The 18,904-nt window shown below is 38.1% G+C and overlaps 1 protein-coding gene across 1 annotated transcript in view; it reads left to right on the top strand.

Annotated features, from left to right (window-relative positions):
* The window catches only part of LOC114046873 (pappalysin-1-like), a 280,259-nt gene that overhangs the window by 81,621 nt on the left and 179,734 nt on the right, over window positions 1-18,904 (top strand). The window contains exon 5 of the mRNA XM_027867456.1: window positions 9,200-9,392. Within this exon, the coding sequence (XP_027723257.1) occupies window positions 9,200-9,392 (193 nt within the window). The remainder of the gene's footprint in view (window positions 1-9,199; window positions 9,393-18,904) is intronic.

An 18,904-nucleotide genomic window follows, 5' to 3' on the forward strand; every position in this document is an offset into this window, starting at 1 on the left:
CTTAAAAAAAGAAATAAAGAAGTCTCTGTGCTTTAAACAAAGAAAGAAAGAAAGAAAGAAAGAAAGATATGTTTTACTTAACCTAAAGTTGCTTACAATCTAGGAAAGGAATTAAGATAAATAAATGCAGTTAAAGACAAATTATGAATCTCTTAAGAGACATACCAAGTGCAATGGGACTTAGAAGGAAGGAAAGCTATGCCCCAGCTTCTATGAATATCCATTCCTGTTTGTGTCCTACAGTCTTTTGTATAATGTCCTATATCTTGCCTGTACCAAATTTTATATATAATGAAGATCTTGAAGTTTACTATTTATGGTGTCACATTGGACTTTATACATTTTTTTTTTTACTTTTTAGGGTTAAGTGACTTGCTCAGGGTCATACAGCTAGTAAGTATCAAGTGTCTGAGGCCAGATTTGAACTCAGGTCCTCCTGACTCCAAGGTCAGAGCTCTATCCACTGTGCCACCTGGCTGCCCTTTTATAAATTTTTCTTAAAATTGTCTCAGTCAAGTTTCAGAAAATACTTTTTTCTGACATGTCCGTACTTTCCCCACCCATCCCAGTATGTCAGGATTTGGTGAGTAAGACAATGCTTACCTGATTCACGTCATTCAGGTTTGAATTCTCATTTACTTATCAATTATAACCAGCAGACTCCTAGACTGGCTTCTGTATTTTTGATCAAGAGCAACATCAAAGCTGTCTTAATGCTGCCTTCAGTTTTTGTGTGCCAGGAGGAAGAAAAAAGGAAAGGCAGAAAAGAGACCACTGGTCTGGGAGTTAGTAGCAGGGGTTCTAATTCCAATTCTGCCCTTAGCTAGTTATGTGAATCTGATGCTGCTTTACTTCTTTGAGATTCATTTTGCCAACTGCTAAGGTCCCTTTCCATTCTAATATACTGTGTTCTAACATTCCATATTCTTTTTAGGCTATTTTCTGTGATTCCTTCCAGCTCTAGGATTCCTTGATTCTAGGGCATTATTAACCAGAGGAAAGTGCAGTTTGAAGGGAGAGCCTGCCAGAAAGAATTCAGAAAATGTATTCCAAATTTTGATATAAATGCTTTTAAATTAATTGAATTTAGGTTTCTAATTATTTTATTATCCATTGGCACTGAGTGCTTCAATTAGCACAGATAACCCAAAATAGGCTGTGATCCTTATGCATTCTACAGGAATAAGAGGAGGGTTAGTGAGGCCATTTATTAAAAGGTTGCCCTCCTGTTGAGACAGTGCTGGATTCGTGTAAGACATTATCATCTTTGGGACTTTTCTTTGTCTCACTGTCTAGACTCTAGATCATTTTCTTGTCACTATTATGGGACCCAGTGCCTGTCTTCTTACCACTGCCTTGCCTGTGTGTTGCCTCATTGAATTCATAAAATTAAAATCAAGAAAGAATGGGCAGAGGAAGGAGCTACCATTTTTATCCATTTGGAAGACTGCCCCACCACATTCTATACTCTGTTCTTTCATCATCCTGCTGATTCATTTCCCAAAGTTATATGAAAATTTCATCCTGGAACTGGAAATGGGGGTTGTAATGGTCCTACTAACGGGTTTGATAGTAATCTCAGCAACTGTCTCATTTAGAAACAGGAATTACCATAGGCTTCTCATCTTTTTTCTGGATTCTAGAATTGTAATCACATTGATTTTGTCATTGTTTTTGTTTTGTTTTGCTTTCTGGTGGGGCAATTGGGGTTAAGCAACTTGCCTAGGGTCACACAGCAAGTAAGTGTCAAGTGTCTGAGGCTGGATTTGAACTCAGGTCCTCCTGACTCCAAGGCCAGAGCTCTATCCACTGCACCACCTAGCTACCCCAATGATTCTTGTTTTGTTTTTTGTTTTGCTTTTTGTCATTGCTCTTGGAAAGAATTTGACAAAAAATCCCTCCCTCCCCTGCAGTATCTCCACTCACCATCCCTGTGAGTGACTTTTCAAATCAAAGTCACCTTTCTTAGCCATTAGGTCCTCTTCCTCTATTAGAATGTAAGCACATTGGGGGCAGCTAGATGGCTCTATGGATAGAGCACCGGCCCTGGATTCAGGAGTGCCTGAGTTCAAATCCGGCCTCAGACACATAACACTTACTGGCTGTGTGACCCAGGCAAGTCACTTAACCCCATTGACTAACTAAAAAAAAAAAAAAAAAGAACATAAGCACCTTGATGGGGAGGATCTGTCTAATTTTTTTTTTCATTTATGTCCTTAGTGCTTAAAGGAGTGTTTGGAATATAATGAGCAGCTAATAAATACTTTTTCATTCATTCATTCATTCCCTGGAAAAAATATAAGGAAAATAGGATTTGAATAATTCTGTGTTCTCTTTGTCATCTGCTGCATTGTACCATTGGTCTCTAGCACCAGACCTATCCCTTCCATGTTATTCTTCCTGATCTGAATAGAGTAAAAAGATGCTTTTATTTGCTTAGGGTTTTTAGATGATTTAGCTCATTTCAAACTTTAAGCTTTTAAAGACAATCCCAGAGCCCTCTTTTCTTTCTTACCTTTGCTCTTTTCTGTCTTTGAGTGTTCACAGTATACTGTAGTGGAAAAAGCCCTGAATTTGTTGTCAGAAGACCTGGGTTTGAATCCTCCTTCTGTTATCTTCTACTGACTTACTTTGGCCTTTTATTTCTCTACCTGTAGAGCTAGGGGTGTGGACTAGATGACTGTATGATTAGTTTGAGCTTTAGGTGCTATTAGCTTCTATGTATTTCTCTTATAACTTCAAATATTTCCTCAGCACCTTTCATTCCTTTTTCTTATACCCTCTTCTTTCTTCTGATTCTCACTCCCCCCAACAACAAAACAAAACAGACAAAACAAAAACCATACATACCTCTAATCTAGCTACTTGAGACTAGAGATGATTTCTTTCATTCTTTTTTCCAACAACAACAATAATAATAAGTTAACTTGTCTTTGTGTCCCACTTCATATGTAGGAATACATGAAACCTAGAACCGGAAGAAACTTTTTTGGGTTATCCAAATCAGCCTCCTTATTCTAAAGATAAAGAATACTAGGCTTAGAGGCAAGACCACCTGAATTTGAATCATGCATCAGACACATATTAACTGTGTAGTCCTGTGCAATCTCTTTGGGCCTCCTTTCCCTCATCGATAAAATGAGGGAAGTGGACTCTATGGCCTCTAAAATCCTTAAGAGACAGCTGGTAGCACAGTGGATAAAATCCTGGACCTGGAGTCAGAAAAACATGAGTTCAAATCCAGCCTCACATTCTTACTAGCTGTTGACCCTGGGCAGCTCACTTAACCTGTCTGCCTCAGTTTCTTCAACTGTAAGGATTATTGTAAGGATCAAATGAGATATTTGTAAAATACTCTCAACACAGTGCCTATCATAAATAAATGCTATATAAATGCATGTACCCTTTTCTTTTCCCCTTACATCTTTAGATCTTCTGAAATTAAGATGAAGAGAGGTTAAACTACTTTCCCGAAGTTACACAGTAAAGATCCACACTGGGACTTGAACTCACGTTTTCGGGATCTAACTTCAGCATCCCTTCCATAGGCTACTTTGTTTTCAAAGGGCTTTCCATGTCCTCTGTTTCATGTGAACATCTTCCCCTGTGTGTTGCCCCACCCCAACATATACATAAAGGGCAATGCTACATAAAAGGTCGACTGTCAATAGATTTTTGTTGATGGTATGATTGATTTGCCCTGTAAGTCTTATTTCAGTTGTAGGAACTAAGTTTTTCTCAGTAATCATATATAGAACCAAATACTTGGCTTTAAATTGAATGTGTGATACCAAGCCAAGGAAACAGGAATGGGGGAGAGCAGATCTCCCCATGAGTTGTTGCTAACTCAGGTTGTTTGAAGTGTGTGTGTGCGTGGGGGGGGAGTTCTTAGGATACGGAATTAGCAAGGAACTTTGCAGATGATCTAATCCAGTCTCCTCATTTTACAAATAAGGAAACTGAGACCTACAGGGATTAAGTGACTTGCTGAAGGCCACAGGAATAGTAACAGTTGAGATCAAAACCCATGTCTTATGATGCCAAGCCTATTTCTCTTTCCACCATACCATGCCGATGGTTATTATGAGAATCGTTTGACATCCCCAAAATGATTGCAATGACACCTCAGGAGTGGAATCTGAGGTTCCTCAGAAGAGCTGTTTAGTAAAGGGAAGCCCTCAAAATTTTTAGAGAGTCCACAAACTCAGGGGGTCTTGTTTTTCTGCCATTGTCTCAGTGGTCCTTCCTTGGTCCTTGGCAGCTAGGTGGCACAGTGGATAGAGAGTGTTGGGCCTGAAGTCAGGGAAACCTGAATTCAAATCTAGCCTCAGACACTTATGAGATATGTGACCCTGGGCAAGTCACTTAACCTCTATTTGCCTCGATTTCTTCATCTGTAAAGTGGGGATAATAATAACAGCTATCTCACAGTGTTGTTGTGAGGATCGTAAAACTCTTGTCACAATGCCTGGCACATAGTAAGTAATACATAAAAGTTAGCTACTATATAGTTTATTATCCTTTTATGGCAAGAGCTAAGAGCCACTATGCACTCTCTGGCTTCCTCCAGGAATATTTATGGATTTTTCAGAATTTTGGAGGGCTGATTATCGTTACTGACTGAGGAAATCAGAATCAGTTATGTTTAATCCCTTTGCTCCCACCCCAGAGTTGAGGACAAGGCTGCCATTCCCAAACCTCTTGCACCTGCCTAAACTTATTTTCTGTTTGTTTGATAGGGAAGGCAAGTTAACATCATGGGATGGACAGCAGCAGGTTTATTTTAAGACCTGTTTTGAGACTGCTCCCCACCCCCTCTCTGCCTCTACAGGGTCCCAGCTGCAGTAGTCCTGACCAGGAACCTCTGGGAAGTGTTATTTGTTTCAGCTTAAGCCAAAACAACCTCCTTACATTGCTCCCAGAGTTAAGAGATTGAGATGCAGGTGGGAGGGCTAGGACTAATCTTTATTGCCCAAGGTTTGTTTCTGGGTCTTAGAAAGCATCCAGAACCCTGGTTAGGGACAAATAAGTTCTAGATTTGATTTAAGCTCTGTCTTTAACTAGCCAAGGAAACATTCAGATTATTCATGGGATCATAGAATTTAAAGCTGGAAAGAACTTTAAATGTTAGTTATTTCATCCCTCTGCCTCAGACTCACAATCTTGTTAGTTATTGTTTGTTACCATCAGTGATCTTTAGAGCATCATGAAGAATGGGGAAGGTGACACAGAACTGAAAAAGTTCAAATGTTGAAATTATCCAAAAAAACGGGGGGAGTGAAAAAGAGGAGAGAGAGACTGAGAGACAGAAACAGAGAAAAAGAGAAAGACAGGGAAAGAGAGACAGATAAGAGAAAGACAATGAAAGATACAGAGAGAGACAGAAAGAGAGAGAGAGATGAAGAGAAGGGGAGAGAGGGAGTACAGAGAGACAGACAAATGGAGAAAGAGGGGGAGAGACAGAAATAACATAAAAACATAAAGATTGAAATGGAGAAAAAAGGATTAAAGAAGGAGGAGAGACAAGTAAAAAGAGAAAGAGGGGGAGAGATAGGAAGACAGAAACAGGAAGAGACAGAGACAGAAGAATGGAAAGACAGAGAAAAGGGGGGGCAGAAACAGAGAGAAAGGCAGAAACAAAGAAAGACAAGGAGGGAGGGAGGCAGAGAGAGACAGAGACAGAGATAGACAGAGATAGATAAAGACAGACAGAGAGGCAAACTAGAAGCCAACGAGTTTCACTCTGATTCTAAGCAAAATTTTAGTATGTATTACTTAAGGGATAGTTAGTGAAATATTTAAAGGGAAGCAATTATCTCAAGAACAAGCCATGTCAGATTAACATTTCCTTTTCTGACAAGTTTTCTAGATGATTGTACAAAGGCATTCCATAGAGAGAGATTACTTAGATTTTAGCAAAGCACTTCATAGAAAAGATGTTGAGATGTGGGCTAGATCAGGGCTTCTTAAACTTTTCCATTTGTGACCCCTTCAGTGCTTCTTAAACTGTGGGTCATGACCCTATATGGAGACCTGCTAGATGATAGTATGATTAGGTGGATTCTCTACTAGTTGAATTGCTGACAGGAGTGAGTGACAGAGTCACTATTTATGGTTCTACTTCATTTTGGTTGGAGGTCTTTACTGGAGAGCCTTGGGAATCCAGGATTGGTCCTGTGTTTTTTAACATTTTATAAATACTTTGGAGTTAGGTACAGAGAGCATGCTTTCCAAATTTGTAGATGATGCTAAGCCAGGCTTTGAGGGTGAGGGGTAGCTTGCAAGTTGGATGACAAACTCAGGATCTCAAGAATCTTGACAGTCTGAAACATTGAGCTAAGTCAAAGAATATGAAATTTAATAGGGATAGTGATAAAGTCTGACATAGGTTAAAAAAAATCATTTTCACAAGTACAAAATAGGCAGATGTGGCTAGGTAATAGTTCATCTAAAAAAGACTGGCAGTCCTAGTGGACCTCAAGATCAAAATTAGTCAATAGTATGTAATGTCAGTCAATTGAGCTTATGTGATCTTAGACTCTGTTTAGAGACACAGTGTCTAGAGAGCTGTTAATCCTCTGCTCTAGTCAGGCCACAGATGGAGTGTTGTGTTTTCAGTTCTGGGAGTCACATTTTGGAAGGGCCACGAGTACAGATAATCACAACAAGCCCAAATAAGAGCTTCAGGATCATTCCATATGAGAAAGAAATTGAGGATATTTTTTCTTGTATATGAGAAGATTCAATTGAAATTTGAAAGATTGTTAACTATCTTAAGTATTAAAAAGATTGCCATACAGGAGGGATGAGACTTGTTCCTCTTTATTCCAGAGGACAAAACTAGGAGCAATGGGTAGAAGTTGTAGTGAGACAGATTTGGGTTTGATAAAATTGCTTAACGATTAGAGCTATCTGAAAGTTAATATGGGGGGCAACTAGGTGGTGCAGTGGATAGAGTATCGGCCCTGAAGTCAGGAGCACCTGAGTTCAAATTCGGCCTCAGACCAAACACTTGACACTTACTGTGTGACCCTGGGCAAGTCATTTAACCCCAATTGCCTAAAAAAAAAATGTTAAGATGGGTGCCTTTAGGAAGTTATAGGTTCCCCTTCCATAGAGACCTTCAAGCAAAGCCCATATATCTTCTTGCTGGCAATGTTGTGGTAAGGATTCTTTTTTGGGTATGGGTTGTATTAGATCACCTCTGAGGTCCCTTATACCTCTAAGGTTCTGTGATCCCTTACCTATTGTGTAGGACAAGATTAGCAAATGAATGTGTATAGTGCTGCTGTGGGTTTTTTGTTTGTGTGTGTGTTTCTTTTCCTGTTCTAGTCAACTAAGAGCCTGTAAAAATTAATGTAGCTGCCAAAATTTTAGTAATAAAATATGTGCAAATTAAGACAACCTTGAAGTTCCATCTCATGCCCATTAAATTGGCAAAGTTCCCCCAAAAAGTAAATTGATAATTGTTGGAGGAGATGTCTGAAAATGGGCACACTAAGGCAATTTTGGTGGAGCTAGGAAATGATTCAACCATTTTGGAGAATAATTTGGAACTTTGTTAAAGTTCCTAAGCTGGACATAATCTTTGACTTAGTGATACCACTACTAGGTATCTACTCCAAATAGGTTAAAGACAGAGGGGAAGGACTCATATGTACACAAATATTTTCACCAGCATTTTTGATTGTAGCAAAGACTTGGAAACTAATTGGGAGCATATCAATTGGGGAATGGATGAGCAAATTATGGTACATAAATTTAAAGGAATATTGTTATATATTAAAAATGAATGTAATTTCCCAGGCTTCTAGTTTTGTAATACTCTAGGAGTACAGCTTATACCTTAAGACCATCATGGAATCACAGAACCCTGAGATTGGAAGGCACTTTAGAAGTCTTCTAGTCCAAACCCCAAAACAGCAAGGTCTCCTTCTATAGAATATATCTTCTTCATTCCCATTCTTCAATCCTAAATCCTCTGACATTATAATTGTCTTTGCATAATGTATGTTGATTATATTATCAGAAATTAATTTGGAGATCAGATTGAAAATTAAAACTTTAATTCAGAGAAAGAAAAACATATGATGGAGCAGGTATGTGGCACAGTGGATAAAGCACCAGCACTGGAGTCAGGAGGACCTGAGTTCAAATCCAGCCTCAGATGCTTGACACTTATTAGCTGTATGACCTTGGGCAAGTCACTTAACCCCATTGCCTACCAAAAAAAGAAAGAAAGAAAGAAACAAGAAAAAAAGAAAAAGAAAAACATGATGACCTGTGTTCAAATCCCATCTCTGATGCTTATTACTTGTATGACTTTGACCAAATCACTTAACATCCCTGGGCCTCATTTTCCTCATATATTAGATGAGGAGATTTGACTCAATAGAATCTGAGGAAGGCCTTTCTTTAATCTATGACTTTCTAATGAAGATGAAAAAGAACACAATTATAGAGGCATAGACTCTCTAAATCATAAAGGGTTGACCTGAGAAATCAGATTTTTAAAAAAAGTATTATTTTTAACTGCAAAACAAAAGTACATCCACAATGTAGAAAATCTAAATATCCAGAAAATCTGAATTATTAAGCAAATTGTTTTGATGGAAAATCGTGGTTCAATTAAGGTTAGCTAGCATGAACATGATGGAATTGGCATGGACCTTAGAAACTAAGGTAGTAGAACATGAAATATTCGATCTGGAAAAAGACCTCAGAACATAGACGGATAGAGTTAATAGGAACCTTAGAGATCATCTAGACAACCCCTGTTCTTAACCCTAGATGGAGAGTCTCAGGTCCAGAGAGGGTAGCTACTTAGTCAAGTCAGCTTAATAAAAGCCAAAACTAGAACTAATTCTCCTTACTACTAATCCTCAGGGTGATCTATTGTACTGTATTACTGTTCTCACTGCCCACCTGGCCATAACTTCCAGTCAGTTCTCTGGCATTCCCTGGGTGCACTTTTCAATGTGATTTCTACCCCCCCCCCCTTCTGTTTCCTTTCACCTGTCTGCAGAAGTGATGACTATACTAATTTGTTCACACACCATTAACTCCAGAGTGCTGGAAGAGGCCAACCTTGGCATTGGCAAGAGCTCGGGCATGCAAACTCCCCTGCCAGCTGATGTCATAATTCTCTCCTCTCCTCCCTCCACCCCCCATTCTTATCTCTCTTTTTGCTGGTTTGTAGAAGATGACTGCACTGACTCCTTCACGCCCAATCAAGTGGCGAGAATGCACTGCTACTTGGATCTCGTCTACCAGAGCTGGCAGCCTGCCCAGAAGCCTGCTCCCATAGCCCTGACTCCCCAGATTGTAGATCGGACACCCACCTCAGTCACCCTGGAGTGGTTTCCACCCATTGATGGCCACTTCTTTGAAAGGTGAGCAAAGGTTACGAAGTACTAAGCCTTCCTCTCGCTTATTTGGAGGGAAGAGGGAGAGAAAGGGGTTATCAGGATTTCTAAAACAAGAATCCTTACCCTTTCTAGAATAGGAGCAAATTGCCAAACCTTGGGATCACTGTGGGGGTGGGGGCAGGAGTACCTGCTTACTAGAACTTTAGGGCCAGTATTTGATATAACTAATAGATACAGTTTCCAAAATAATAACAGCTTATGTATACATAGGACTTTGTGGTTATAAAGTAGTTACATATACAATATTTCCTTTTTTCCTCACAATGCTCCTATAAAGTAGTTACTATCAGTTTTTCATGTACATTTTATTCACTTCAGTAAACAAAAGATCTGTGTTTTTATTTTGTTGTTGATGTGGGCATTCTCTTCATCAATATACGTTATAAGCTCCAGTTGTGAGTTACTGTGACTGAAAATTTTCTCACTCTACAACAACCTGATAATGAGTCTCCCTAAACCTAATTAGTGAAGCTGGTCTTGCACAGAAGCTGCACAATATGACACCAGCCCTTCCAACTCAGTGGGCACTTCCCTACGTAGCCTAAGAGACTACAAGGGTTTCTCCACGACATTGGAGGAAGACATTAATGGAGAAAGATCTTTTTTTTTGCTGATGAGGAAACTGAGGAATGAGGAAATTAATAACACACCCAAGGTCATATATCAGGAGAATGTGAGCCTCTTGTCTCTTAATCCAGTACATTATGACATGCTACATAATTCCAACCCTGATACCATTATATGAATCTGAATATCACAGATCAAATAACATAAAGTCTCATACCTAGATTTTATTTTAAGTATGCAAGTACAGGGTAAGAAAGGTATGACTGTCAGTAGTTTGCGTGAAGAAGATCTTGGGTTTTTAATAGACCGCAAAGTCAATATGAGTTCACCAACTATGTGATATGGTAGCCGTAGGCCACATTGCAAGAAACAGTGTCCAGAATTAGGGCAGCAATAGTTCCACTGTCCTCTTCCATGTTCAGCCATGGAGAGTATGGTATTCAACTCTGCATACACCATTTCAGGAGGATCCAGGAGCAAGTCTGGATGAGGGTGGCCAGGATGGTGAAAGGACAAGAGACTTTGCCACATGATGATTCATTTAATGAACTGGGAAGTATATCCTGGAGAAGAGAAGATTTGGGGGAAAACATGATAACTCTCTATTTGGAGGGCTTTCAGCTAGAAGAGGGATTAGATGTGCTATGTTTAGCACCAGAGGGAAGAACTAGGAACAATAGGTGGATGGTATAGCAAGGCAGATTTTAGCCTGATTTTAGGAAAACATTTCATGGCATTTAGGATTATCTGAATGTAGAATGGGCTACCTTGGGAGGTAAAGGTTCCCTATTTCTGGTGGTCTTTAAGTAGAAGTTTGAAGACTACTTGGTGGTGGTGGTATACAGGGGGATTACTAGTCATGTAAAGGTTGGACTACATCAATGGTGTCAAACTCAGGCCAGCTTCCCCCAGTGGACTGCAAAACTCCCCAGTGCAACTGGAACCAGATTAAAATGTGATTGGGAAATGATTAACAAAATAAATAAAAATGCAATACAACATAGATAATGTTAATTTGTAGTTTTCTAAGTTAATATGAAGTCCACAGGGATAATTTCTTTTTGAATTTGACACTATATAACACTATATAACTGGATTGTATAACCTCTGAAGTCTCTTTGACCCATGAGAGTTTATGATTTTCTAACTCTTATAAATATCTCAATGGACCTGTACTGAAAGACTATGTAGGAAAGTAGAACTGCCAGTAAAGTCTTGAGGGTTAACACCAATGGAAAGCAGCTGACCAAGAAGTGTGAGCATTCTGATGTTCCTTGAATTCAAGGCTGATCCAGCTCATAACCTCAATCCACTTTGTCTGCAGTAATGGTACATGAAAAATAACTTGACTCCCCACATTTTTTGAAGAGCTGTTATCAGTTGCTTTGCTGGAAGCTCTCTTTAGGGAACTTTCCATAATTCTTCAGAAACTGCCTTTCCAGCAGTTTTGAGATTTTTTTTTCCCCTCTGGCTATATGAATTATCAAACTTTGGTCAACTTTTGGCCTACATTCTATCTGTAAATAGAATTTTTATAAATGAAGTGGCCCATGTGTGTCTTTAATTTGTACTTCATAAGGTAGTTATTGTACATTAAATAAATACCATCTGACTGTTAAAAAACATATTGGAGGGTTAATTGTTGTGTAATGAGATATGTCTCTATTACATGGTTTCTTGAGCCTTAATCAATATGTTTTTAATAACCCATAGTCAGTTGGCACTTAAACATACAATAGCTATTCTATTCAATCTAAAATTCCATAACAGAATTATCATATGCTAAATTAATACTGACATTTTAGAAACATGCCTAATGAGGGTTAACAACTCTGTAGGGTCTTCTCAATATTTAGAGAAAGCCTGTCCATAAGGTGAATGAAGTATTGAAAACAATTAGAAATGCATGCCCAAAGAACAAATTGTACCATTTACAGAACAAAATCTCTTCTTGTTCCTTTCCAAGTGTTCCCCAAATGTTTAACTCTATGAAAATTTTGTTGACCAAGGAATCTCCATTGTTCTCATCTACATCAACCAATAGCCTCCCATCTCTCTTCTTTAATCATTCTCATAAAAAAAAAATCATCCTCACCATCTGTTATTATTCCCCACAAGAACATATATATTTCATAAAATACATAGATACCCCCTATATTTTGCATCTGTATACATAAGATTCCTTGAGGAATAGTGACCAATAAGAAAGAACACTGAATTAAGAGTCAGAAAGCCTGGGATTAAATCCTCACTGCCACTAAGTCACTTGGGCAAGTCATGTTTCCCTTCTGGTTTCAGTTTCCTAATCTACAAAATAAGGGGATTATTGGACCAAATGGTGTCTAAGATCCCTCCCAAATCTAATTCCTACAGCCAGTTATTTAAGGAAAGGCCCAATATATCAATCTATCGATCAGCAAGTTATTATTACGCATTTACTATATACCAGGCACCCTGCTAGAGGCTAGGTACAGGGTTGAGGAACCTGTGGCCTCAAGGCCACATGTGGCCCTCTAGGTCCTCAAGTGTGGCCCTTTGACTAAAACAAAATGTCACAGAACAAATCCCCTTAATAAAATGATTTGTTTTCTAAAACTTGGACTCAGTCAAAAGGCTGCACCCAAGGACCTAGAAGGCCACAGGTTCCCCACCCCTGCAGGATATAAGTACAAAGAAGAAAACAATTTCACCTCATAAAAAGGTTATAGTCTTCTGTGTGTGTGTGTGTATGCATGTAGGTATGCATGTATGTGTATGTGTGTGTGTGTGTTTGTGCATATGTATGTTTCAGGGTTTTTTGATTTGCTTATTTCAACTACCTGGATAGTTGAGCGGGCTGGGTATGAGAAACAGCCCTGAGCAATGTCAGGTTACTTGGGTTCTAGTACAGGTTTTGGTTCTGCTGTAAACTCCTTGACAACGAGCAAGTTACTTCCCCTCTTTGGGCTTTTTCCCTTAACTGTGGAACTGAGGAAGAGTGGGGAGGGGGAAGTAAGGGAGGGGAGGGAAGAGAATGGGAGGGGAGGGGGGATGAAGGGAGGGGGAGAGGAGAGGAGAGGAGTGGAGAGGAGAGAAGGGAAGTGGAAGAGGAGGGGAGAGGAGAGAAGGGAAGTGGAAGAGGAGGGGAGAGGAGAGGAGGGGAGAGGAGAGGAGAGGAGAGAATGTCTTTAAGTGTACTTGAAAGTACACTTTCAGGTAGAAGTAGCAGCAGCAGCAGCAGCAGCAGCAGTAGTAGCAGTAGTAGCAGTAGTAGTAGTAGTAGTAGTAGTAGTAGTAGTAGTAGTCATTAGTAATAGTCAAAAGACCTAGGTTTTAGTCTTGGCTCTATCACTGACTTGCTATTAAACTTCATGCAAATCATTGAAACTCTAGGCTTCAGTTTCTTCATTTGCAATATGGGGAAAATTATATTTATATATATATATATATATACACATATATATGTATATATATATATTACGTATAGGTGTGTATACAGTGATTAATATATTGTTATAATTATTAATTATATTCTTATAATTTATATATCATAACTATTATGAATTATAATACACACACACACTTCAGAGGATTGCCATGAGGACCAAAATATTGAATGTGAAACACTGAATGTAAACTGAAAAGTAGGGCTAAACACTTGTGAGGTGTTATTACAACTAGAAGACACAGGCTGTTTCAAGAAATTCAGCATGTGAAGAATACCTCTGTGTAATGAGAAGGGGGAAAAAAAGAAAATACCAGAGAGGGAACATAGTCCTGTGCCAGCACATGATAAAATCAATTTAGTCCCTGATTCTGTCCCAGCACTTTTCTAATCTTTTCATCATCATGAATCCACTCATGTGGTTCGAGCTTCATGTGCTCCGGCTGCATCAAAACTGGAATTCTACTGGGGCTTGTGTAGGCTGGGGGCTGAACCAGCCAACCTCTAAAGTCCCCTTCCAAGTCGAACCTTGGATCTGTGGCTCTGTCCTTATGATGAGGAAGTCTAGAATTAATTGACTGATTGTTTTTTCCCCCACCTATCCACACAATGTACTCACATTCCTATAGAGAGAGTTGAGTATAGGCCCTCTGCTCTTTGTAGTACAGTTTATTTACTCTTTAATTTCTGCAGGATGAGGTAGCATGAGGCTAGAGAGGTATATTATGCAATGGTCTAAACATTTTGCCTCTACCACCAAATCATGCTCTGACCTTAGGTAAGGCACTTCCTATTTATAGGCCTTTGGTTTCTGCAAAATGAGGGCTCTGTACTAGATGTCTTATGGAGAAAGTGTATTATAGCAATTAGTGATGAAAAACTCAATTTATAGGCAAAGGACATGGATTCAAATCCCTGCTTTGGTATGTGCTACCTATGGAACCTTGGATAAGTCACCCTTAGTCTGTCAATAAACATTTAGTTAATATTTATTATGTGCCAGGCATTATACCATATAGTCTACTTCATCCAATCTAATCTCTCCAGAGCTCTTTCATTTCAACTTCTGTTTAGTCACACCTCATCCATCTTGTTATTGTTGCTGTTGTTTTCATTTAGCTTAAGTTAAATACTGAAAGACTGAAATGCTGTTACATTCAAAAAGAAGAAACAGAAAATGTTTCCAGAGAGGCTGTTGGGTGACATGTTTTTAATGAATAATAATATGATAATGGTGATTCACATTTCAGTTGTTTGTGCTTATACGTGCTTACGTAATTAAAACACTTCAATTAAAAAAAAAAGCCTTGAACTGGGAGACTTGAGACCAAGGTTAAAATCCTGAATCTTCTATTTGTTAGCTGTGTGACTTGGGGATGGATTGTCAGTCCCTTTGGCTTCTGAGGCTGTTTCATCATCTATTAATTGAGGATAATAATCATTTCCCTACCTCAATGATAGGGTTCCTGTGAGGATAAAGCAAGGTAGTGTAGTGATGGATTTATTGTTAGAAAACAAGGTTTCAAATCCCATTTCTGATACCAACTAGCTGTGGGACCTTAAACAAATCACTAAATATTTCTTGGCTTCAGTTTCTTTGTCTGTAAAATAAAGAAGTTGAAAGAGACAACCTATAAGGGCCCTCCCAGATCTAAATCTATGGGCTCATATTCCTTATTTATTTTTTGTATTTTTTATTTTAAACTTAAATACAAAATGAGAAAAAAAATAAACATTGCCATGTACATAGCAGACCATAAAAAAGAGGATTCAATATAAAACAATAAATTTCCATTTCAAGAAAACCTATATAATAAATGCTATAGATTGTTTTCAAAGTTGCCCAGCTTTTCGTTACTTCCTTGTTGGTTTTCTTTTGTTCTCTGCTGTGCAGTTTTTATTTTATTTTTCCCCTCCCCCCCACTACCCTAAAGAAGGCTACAATTAAGCATGGATAGATAGATAGATAGATAAACACACACGTATATACACATATACACTCATACACATATTTATAAGACTGTACTATGTTTATTTCTTCCTATCATTTGTTTCTCTGAAGGTGGATAACATCTTCCTTCATAAGTCCAAGTCTTTCCATGTTGTTTTTCTAAATCAACCAGTTCATTATTTCTTATACCACAGCAATATTCCAACTCAATCACATCCTATCTAGGAGATTGTCTATGAAAGTTTCCCCCCACCCCAAATTTTCTACATTCCTTCTATTCTTGGCTACATAGGCTTTATTTGTAAATGAAAATTTTATCCTTTTTGCACTTCAACAATGCTGTCACCTTACAATATAGTTTAAGGTCTGGTACTACTGGATCTACTCCCTTTACATCTTTTTCCTCTGGTTTCTTTGAAGTCCGTGAACTTTTGTTCTTACAAATGAACTTTGTCATTATTTTTTCTAACGCAGTAAAATATATTTTTCTAGTAATTTAATTGGGATAACATTGAATAATAAATTAAGTAAAATTCTCATTTTTAAAATTATATTGCCTTTACCTACCCATGAACAATAAATATTGCTTTAATTATTTAGATCTGAGTTCATTTGTATAAAAAGTATTTTGTGTTTGCATTCATATAGTTCCTGTGTCTGTTTTGGCAGGTACATATTCAGGTATTTTATACTGTCTAGGTATTTTAAATGGTCTAAAACAATATTGAATAATATTGTTGACATTGTAGTTTCTCTATTTTTCACTTTTGACTAAATCTATTTTAACTTTATCTTTGTCTGAGGTCATGATTACTATCTCTGATTATTTTTTACATACTAAATTCTACTCCTGAACCTTATTCTAATCTTTATATGTACTTCTCATTTTTATAATATTTCCTGGAACCAACATAGTGTTGAATTCAAATTTTTAATTTGCTATCCATTTCCATTTTATGGGTAAATTCATTCCATTCACATTCTAAGCTACAATCACTTGTGTATTTTCTTCCTTCCTATTTCTCTTCATTATCCTTCTCACCCCTATTTACCCTATCCCTCCTCACTCCTCCACTTTACTTCTACCTGCTACCTTACTCTCTTATTCCTTAACCTACTCAGTCCTTTAAGAGTTCCCTCCTTATCTTCTCCCCCCACCTATCCCCTTGCCCTCTTATTTCTTTCTAAATCTAGAAAACTTTTGTACCCTTCTAGATAGATATGCTGTTCCATCTTTAAATCATTCCCAATGAGAGTAAGGTTCTCATACTACCTACCCTCCCCCTACCAGCTTCTTCTGTATCAATTTTTTCCTTTTATATCTCATTTTTATGAGATAATTACTCCTTTTTATCTCTCCTTACACAGCTTTTTTTTTTTTAGAATCACCCCATCATACTCAACTTGGGCCACGCCTTTCGTTCAAACTATCCAAATAATGATAACAATCATAAGAGTACTTCCAATATTTTAACATGTACAAAGTAAACATTTGACCTTATTGAGTCCCTTATAATTTCTCCTGGATGTTATATGTCAAATTTTCCCTTAAGTTCTGAGATTTTTGTTACAAAAACCTAAAAGTCTTTGAGTTTGTTAAATGTCTTTTTTCCCCTATTCAGGATTATACTTATTTTTGTTGGGTAAGTCACCCTTGGTCATAACCCCAGCTCTTTTGCCCTAGAGAATATAGTATTCCAAGACCTATGGTCCTTCAACATAGTAGCTGCTAGATCTTCTGTAATCATTATTGTAGTTCCATGACATTTTTTTTTCTTGTGGCATCCAATATTTTCTCCTTAACCTGGGAGCTTTGAAACTTGGCTATGATATTTTTGTAAGTTTTCTTCCTGGGACCTCTTTCAGGTGGTGATCTGTGGATTTTTTTATATTCCTACTTTGCCTTTTTGTTCTAGAACTTCATGGCAATTTTCCTTGATAATTTTTATAACATTGTATCAAGATTCGTTTTTTAATCATGATTTTCAGGTAGTCCAATTATTCTTACATTATTTTTCCTTGACCTGTTCTCCAGATCTGTTGTTTTTCTGATGAGATTTTCACTTTCTCTTCTATTTTTTCATTCTTTTGATTTTGTTTTATTATTTCTTGGTGTCTTAGAATGTCATTAGTTTCCCATTGCCCAATTCTAGTTTTCAAGGAATTAAAGTCCTTTTTAAGTTCTTCCAAGAACTCTTTGTGCTTGGGACCATTTGGCATTTCTCATTGAAAAAGGAGTGACTTTTTTAGTTCCATTATCTTCCTCAAATATGAACCCAAATCTTCTCTATCCCAATAGTAATTATCTATAGTTGGGTTCTTTCTCCTTTGCTTGTTCAGCTTTATTTATACATTTTTGGTTTTATTTTATCTTTAACTATTAGTATAATCAAGTTGTAGTCTTGAAGTGTGGGGAAATGATGCTCTAAGCTGCAGGTCCTTCTACCTGTTATTTTATGAAGTTTGTGTTGGGGCCCAACCTTGGGTTCTCCTCTCTACTCCTAAGCCACAGTCAGGGCCCCCAGCTACACTGTCCTGCAAATAATCTTGCTCCCTGCCATCCCTCCAGTGGCTGTAAACTACAGTTGTCTTCTCTGTCCTGGAACTGAAACCAGCAATTCTGCTCTCCTGCATGTGCCCATAGCCAACAAGGTCCCTGCCTCTCACTACTGCACTCACCAGATGTGTGCTAGCTCCTTTTCCCTACTGCCACAGACCAAGACATGTCTGGTCAGCATAGCTGTGTTTGGCATCCCTCAACAGTAGAACGTACATCAATATTCTCCTACTCAGCCATCAGAGTTAGCCTGGAAGTGTTGAGCTCATATTCCTAAGAACATTCTTAGTCCTCCATAGTTTATATTCCAGTATCTACTGGACAGCTGGGTAGAGAAGCGCATAGAGTGCTACCCTGGAGTCAAGAGGACCAGAGTTCAAATGTCATTTCAAAAATATATGTAAAATAAATACTAGGTAAATGGCAGGGGGTAGGGTGGGGACAGGGGGACAGCTGTGATATTAGTAGCTGGGGAGATCAAGAAAGGCTTCAAAAGTGGACTGAACATAGAAAAGTCTTCATTTGGTGGTTCCAAAGGCATTTCAGAATGTGTCAGAAGCCCTTGGATCTTTAGGTACAGTAGTGTTTATCAGACCATAGAAATGGAGAAATTATTAATACAGAGTTCTAGTTACTTGAATGCTAGAGATAAGTAAGGTAGAGTGTACTTGTCACAAAGTCTGACCTATTGGGGTCTGAATTTATTAAGTATTGCCTTAGTTCAGAGCACAGAGATGAGTTTCCTAATTCAACTGTCAAAGTGATCTTACTAAAGTCTAGGTCTGACCATGTCACATTCTTATGCAACAAAATCCAATAGCTACCCATCACTTCCAGGATCAAATATAAAATCACCTTTTTTATCATTCATAGTCCTTCATTATGTAAACCTCTCCTCACCCACTTTTCCAGTGTTCTTAAAGTCTGCTTCCTTCTCCCTTACCTCCCTGGCCTACCTACCCATATTCAGTGATTTG

Source organism: Vombatus ursinus, unplaced genomic scaffold (assembly GCF_900497805.2).
Source record: "Vombatus ursinus unplaced genomic scaffold, bare-nosed wombat genome assembly UNPS02014786.1, whole genome shotgun sequence".
NCBI classification, from domain to species: domain Eukaryota; kingdom Metazoa; phylum Chordata; class Mammalia; order Diprotodontia; family Vombatidae; genus Vombatus; species Vombatus ursinus.